General features: G+C 43.5%; 1 protein-coding gene across 1 annotated transcript in view; it reads right to left on the bottom strand.

The window, feature by feature from the left end:
- Positions 1-7: 7 nt before the first annotated feature.
- Positions 8-7033, bottom strand: part of LOC118414275 (red fluorescent protein drFP583-like) — a 15230-nt gene continuing 8204 nt past the window's right edge. Inside the window, exons 2-6 of the mRNA XM_035818202.1 lie at positions 3076-3168; positions 2253-2404; positions 1695-1794; positions 859-989; positions 8-188 (exon numbers count right to left, since the gene is read on the bottom strand). Of these exons, the coding sequence (XP_035674095.1) occupies positions 8-188; positions 859-989; positions 1695-1794; positions 2253-2404; positions 3076-3168 (657 nt within the window). The remainder of the gene's footprint in view (positions 189-858; positions 990-1694; positions 1795-2252; positions 2405-3075; positions 3169-7033) is intronic.

The following is a 7033-nucleotide window of genomic DNA, read 5'->3' as shown; positions in this document are numbered from 1 at the left end:
ACACACATCACACGAGGTCATGAAAGGCCTTCTGCGACTCCTTGAGGTTGATCTCGGAGTCAGAGGCCTTGACTTCCGTCTTACGAAACACGAACATTGGCTGCTTCTGGAGAATGCTGCCCGCTATCGGCTTGGCGAAGGTGTAGTTGGTCCTCACCGTGGCGTGGTAGCGTTTGCCGCTGGTAGTGCTGTATGAGGAGGGGGGGCAAACACGTTATGACTCGCTATAGTCTGTCTATGTCTTTATTACTACGGCTACTCTTGATATGGTTTAGCTTGTCAAGCTCAATGAGTATAATTCTACCAGCCATGGTAACACATGGAAACACTATCCTTTAAATCTGCCATTACACCAGACCTACAGGTACTGAAACATTATCCATAAACATAAAAAATAATTCCATCATGCTGGTACAATATAGGATATAGGAGAATCCGCTTACACAAACAGTATATACAAAGTAAGTACATGCTGGTTGTGCAAAAGAATTCTTCTATATACTACTATTCATAAAACTGCCATTAAACCAGGCCTATACAGTTATGGTACTGAAACACTATCCATTAAAACTGACATTAAACCAGACCTGTACAGCTAAGGTACTGAAACACTATCCATTAAAACTGACATGAAACCAGACCTATACAGCTAAGGTACTGAAACACTATCCATTAAAACTGACATGAAACCACACCTATACAGCTAAGGTACTGAAACACTATCCATTCAAAATCTCATTAACTAGATACATGTGTATATACAGCCAAAACTTTCAATTCAAGGACCTTTAATTTATAGACGTCGTAGAAATTTCCAATAATTTCTAATGAAGTCAAAAATTGACAAATTTTTCGTACGGGCAAGTCCAGTCAATGGTGGAGACAACGGTGGTGTCGTTCGGGAACAGCATGGTAGCCACGCTCCAGTCCACAGCCGTGAGCGATTTGGTCATCACAGGACCGTCAGCAGGGAAACCACTGCCAACCACCTGAAAGATATCAGAAACATACTAATAAACAATGCAACTGTAATACTTTCCTTTTTACTTTTGCGTCTTGTTGATAGCCATTTTGTACTATTGAAGACTCTGAGATTAATTAGTCACGTATATGCGCAGTTTATAGAATTTTCCTCAAGCAGTGACTACATTTTAAAGGTAAACATACTTATTAGGTACCTCCAAATTTTCGATGGCTATCGGTCTATCTTGTTCACGGAGTCATCTTATGATCTTGCGAGGGTTACGAAAACTAGGTCGAGACTTACGTGTATCTTTTTCCCCTCACCCAAAAGGAGCCATCGGTATGTATGTTTACCGTAAAAAAGTAATCACTGCTTGATGAAAATTCTATAAACTATTTTGTATTGGCTTTCACCAATCTCTAAATCATTATAATTTCAGACTATGAGTGAACTTAAACACACCCGTGACGTCAGACTACAACGTATTTGTGACTCATTGGCTGAAACACATTTCTGGCAAAAAGTTAAATCTCATTATATCATAATTAAGAAGTAAAGCTGAAAAGTATATTTGGAGTTAGATGAAAATGTGTGTATTGTAAATCTGACAGTCATGTTTTTTTTGTGAAATCACAAAGTCAAAACAAAATCAAGAGGTCAAGTTGAAACTTTTTGATAATTCAAATTCAAAATATATTCACAAGGTGTAGTTCTAGTAACGAAAACGTACACGAAACTCTCCTTTGATGTGACCTGCATCGTAGGAATATCGGTAGATGCCAGTCAGCGAGGCGCCGTCTTCAAACTGAATATTACGATGGACTACGTACCTAAAATGAAAAGATTTATGAAGATGACAGTACTAGGTATCTCAACGACATCATCATTTCAATATTCTTCTATTAAAACAGACAATCGATTTATCTAGCTATACAGCTATCTCCTGGCTATATTCTTTATATTTGTGAATAGAGAGAGAAAGGGAGAGAGAGAGAAAGAAAGATAAAAGAGAGAGAGAGAGAGATTTACCAGGATTATGCAACAATTACCTAGTATACACGCATATGACGGTAACACTTTATGCAGCGTACTTATCAGTTATCACCAATTCACGTGTCTGGTCTCCATATATGACGTCACAAAATCAGTGGACTGCTTCATTCACCTGACAAACACTGTTGCTAATCAAAAGACCATCTAAATACATTATGTACTAGTATAAATCAAGTTTGCCGTTGCCTGATCCTGAACACAGCATGTCAGGACAGAGCTAGCTAGATACACTCACCCCGAGCCATCGTCCGCGGCGGCCTGGAAAGGCGACATCCCGTCGGGGAAGGGCAAGTACTGGTGGAAGCCGTACCCGATGTTGGGGACCACGATGTACGGGGAGAACCCGAGGGGACCCTTAGTGGACTTCACTTGGATCTCCTCAGAACCCTGCAGATGAAACAAAACTTAGTGCAGCTCAATAGATACATTTTGTTACCTAAAGCAATATGTCGGCGCCCGAAAGAAATCTCATCAGGTTATAGTAGAATATAGGATCTAGTAGTATTTTTACAACACCAATTTGTACTCACTTTGCTTACGTTTCGATGTCTTTCAGACATTTTCATCTAACTGGAGTTCTGCTTCACGCCGCTATATGCAGTCAATGTAGGTGGCGCCTTTCAGTATTTGCGGCGATACAAAATCCCAAACGAGGGACGAGGGAGGGATACAAGCTTATATAGCCACGTTTGGGATTGTGTTCTCGTCGCAAAAGCGCTGTTACATATAGCGGCGAGAAGCATAACTCCAGTTAGAAGCTCCGAGAAAGAAACATCGAAACGTTATCAATGTAAGTATAGATTATTTGTGTGAAAGATCTAGAATTCTCCTATATCGGACATTTATGCGATTCTCTGATTGTTTGACAATTAATGTGAGACCACACCTACAAACGTGAAAACTATGTTTTATCAGCTGAGCCGCCCAAGGTTCTGAATAAGGCAATGGTAAGTTTTGAAAGTATGCATTATCATGCTAATTTATAACCCGACGAACAGTTCACTCACCAAACTAATAAAAAGTTAATTAGTAAAGAATATACAAAGCACATTACTTACATCCTTCGGGTTGCCTTTGCCGCTACCCACCAAGTCAAACTCAACACCGTTGATAGAGCCATAGACGTGCACCTCGTGAGTCGTTGGAAGAGGCTGCATGGATACATCAATCCAAAATTACATCGTAATTCTACAAACAACACAGCTTTGTACTCTACACTGTGACAGTTATTTGTCTACTTCCAACTTGAATTAACGAACTGTGTTTAAAATCTATAGGGATAATTCCTGGATAGACGTGTGAGACAATAAGCAAAATATAGTTACTAGTATCATATTTGGTAGAATACCATCGCCTTGGCCTACGAAAAGCACAGTAGCGGAAAACAGTGCTATGTAACAAAACCTTTTTTATACTGTTCATATTCAGTACAAAACTTCTTGCGTTTTACAGTACAGTATAATGTTTCTTGTAAACAAAGAGTATCTTATAAGGGAACATTTGTGCTAATGATATTTCATGGTAACAGCTTGTTACTTGCCCCAGATTCAAGAACATTCCCGGATAGGCTTAATGGCATAAAAAATCAAGCTTCACGTCCAAGTACCCTAAGTTAGTTCTTGCTTTGTACAAGTTTGATCTTAGCCCGTACTCCAAGAGCACGTCTGCCTGTGACATTTGATCCTGACGGTCTACACCAAATATATATTTCGCTTGAACTTGTCTGATGAGCATGGCCTTTAACATACCTTTCTTCACCGTCATGGTAACAAGGTCCGAGGACAGAAACCTGTTTTTAGATCTGTATTTTTGCCGCTCACTGAAATTGGACTCATTGTACACTACCGAGTCGCACTTTTATGAGAGTTAGCTTTACTAGCTTTATACTAGAGTAGACACTTGTGACATTGTATTTTACACTGTTTGAATCTTTCTATGTTACCTGCAATTAACCCACGGGCAAGAATTTGCCATAAAACTTGATTATCTTCTGGGACTAACGCTGAGCTTACGGTGAGGGCTGATGCTATCGTAATAGTTTTAGAAAAATACAAAACAGTAAAATTAAATTATAAACTAAAGTAGGAAATAAAGTACAGCATAGATGTGTCGAACTCAAAATGTTTCTTGTCCAAAAAATATGTATCGGTGAATATCCGTGCTTGACCTTCACGGTAAAGTTCTTATACCAACTGTTGGATACGTGTCCAATATTCAAGAACATGTTCACGTATTACCCTATAGCAAATCGCGTGCTTGTACAAGTCTGATCCCAGCACGTTCTCCAAGAGCATGTCTGTCTGTGACATTTGATCATATAGGTCCACTCCGAAATATCGTTCACGTACCCCAAGTAGTTCTTGCTTGTAGAGCAGTGAACACTAATGGAAATCTGTATTGGTGATAATGTAAAAATAGGCAAGTTCAGGGTTTCATAATCTCGTCCGTGAACATTAGCGGTGATAAGAACTCATCCCACACAGCAGCCCGCTACCTCAAGTGTCCAAAAGTTTGTTTTTTTCTTAAGAATTGCGACCAGCGGAAGTTGTCGTAGCCTTCAAATATACCGCCATCTTGGATTTTAATGACGTCATTTTAGGGACTGACCACGGTAACGGCCGCATGTAGCCAGTCACAAGTATGCAAATGAGACAGCAGTCACATGTATGCTAGACACAAAGGACATGTATTAGGCACAGTCACAGGCAGACAGGACCTCGCTAGGCAGAAGGCAGTTAAAGCAATGCCTCTATACAGATGTTCCATCCCTACCAATCCCCACCCATCCCTACCAATCCCCACCCATCCCTACCAATCCCCACCCATCCCTACCAATCCATACCCATCCCTACCAATCCATACACATCCCCACCAATACTCACCCACCCCCACCAATCCACACTCATCCCCACCAATCCATACTCATACTTACCAATCCATACTCATCCCTACCAATCCTCACTCATCCCCACCAATCCATACTCATCCCCACCAATCCATACCCATCCCCACAAATTCACACCCATCCCCACCAATACCCACCCATCCCCACCCATCCACACTCATCCCCACCAATCCATACTCATCCCTACCAATCCCCACTCATCCCCACCAATCCATACTCATCCCCACCAATCCATACCCATCCCCAACAATTCACACCCATCCCCACCAATACCCACCCATCCCTACCAATCCAGACCTATGCCCACCAATCCTCACTCATCCCCACCAATCCATACTCATTCCCGACAATCCATACTCATCCCCACCAATCCATGCTCATCCCTGCCAATCCCCACTCATCCCTACCAATCCAGACTCATCCAAACTCATCCCTACCAATCTACGCTCATCCATACTCATCCCCACCAATCCATACTCATCCCCACCAATCCATACTCATCCCACCAATCCAAACTCATCCCCACCAATCCACACTAATCCCTACCAATCCCCAGATATCCCTACCAATCTATACTCATCCCTACCAATCCCCACCCATCCCTATCAATCCACACTCATCCATACTCATTCCCACCAATCCATACTCATCCCTACCAATCCCCACTCATCCCTACCAATCCCCACTCATCCCTACCAATCCAGACTCATCCATACTCGTCCCCACCAAGCCACACTCGTCCCCACCAATCCTTACTCATCCCCACCAATCCACACTCATCCCCACCAATCCACACTCATCCCTACCAATCCCCACCCATCCCCACCAATCCTCACTCATCCCCACCAATCCTTACTCATTCCCGACAATCCATACTCATCCCTACCAATACCCAGACATCCCTATCAATTCACACTCATCCCCACCAATCCACACTCATCCCCACCTATCCACACTCATCCCCAACAATCCACACTCATGGATGGAAAGGGGCAAGTGGGATGAGGATGAGTATGGATTGGTAGGGGTGTCTGGGGATTTGTAGGGATGTCTGGGGATTGGTAGGGATGAGTGTGGATTGGTAGGGATGTCTGGGGATTGGTAGGGATGAGTATGGATTGGTAGGGATGTCTGGGGATTGGTAGGGATGAGTGTGGCCTACCAATCCCCAGACAGATGGTGATGAGTGTGGATTGGTGGGGATGAGTGTAGATTGGTGGGAATGAGTATGGATTGGTGGGGATGAGTGTGAATTGATAGGGATGAGTGTGGATTGGTGGGTATGGGTATGGATTGGTAGGGATGGGTGGGGAGGAGTATGGATTGGTAGGGATGAGTACGGATTGGTGGGGATTAGTGAGGATTGGTAGGGATGAGTATGGATTGTTAGGGGTGAGTATGGATCAGAGTATGGATTGGTAGGGATGGGTATGGATTGGTAGGGATGGGTGGGGATTGGTGGGGATGAGTATGGATTGGTGAGGATGGGTATGGATTGGTATGGATTGGTGGGGATGGGTGGGGATTGGTAGGGATGGGTGGGGATCGTTGGGGATGAGTATGGATTGATGGGGATGGGTATGGATTGGTATGGATTGGTGGGGATGAGTATGGATTGGTAGGGATGGGTGGGGATTGGTAGGGATGGGTGGGGATTGTTGGGGATGAGTATGGATTGGTATAGATGAGTATGGATTGGTAGGGATGGGTGGGGATTGGTAGGGATGGGTGGGGATTGTTGGGGATGAGTATGGATTGATGGGGATGGGTATGGATTGGTATGGATTGGTAGGGATTGGCAGGGATGGGTGGGGGTTGTTGGGGATGAGTATGGATTGGTATAGATGAGTGTAGATTGGTAGGGATGGGTATCGATTGGTTGGGATGAGTGGGGATTTGTAGGGATGGGTGGGGATTTGTAGGGATGAGTATGGATTTGTGGGGATGAGTGCCGACTGGTGGGGATGAGTATGGATTGGTAGGGATGGGTATGGATTAGTAGGGATGGGTGTGGATCCGTAGGGATGAGTATGGATTAGTGGGGATGAGTGAGGAGTGGTGGGGATGAGTATGGATTGGTAGGGATGGGTATGGATTGGTAGGGATGAGTA

Source organism: Branchiostoma floridae, chromosome 4 (assembly GCF_000003815.2).
Source record: "Branchiostoma floridae strain S238N-H82 chromosome 4, Bfl_VNyyK, whole genome shotgun sequence".
Lineage (NCBI taxonomy): Eukaryota > Metazoa > Chordata > Leptocardii > Amphioxiformes > Branchiostomatidae > Branchiostoma > Branchiostoma floridae.
This window is presented reverse-complemented; position numbering and strand designations above follow the sequence as displayed.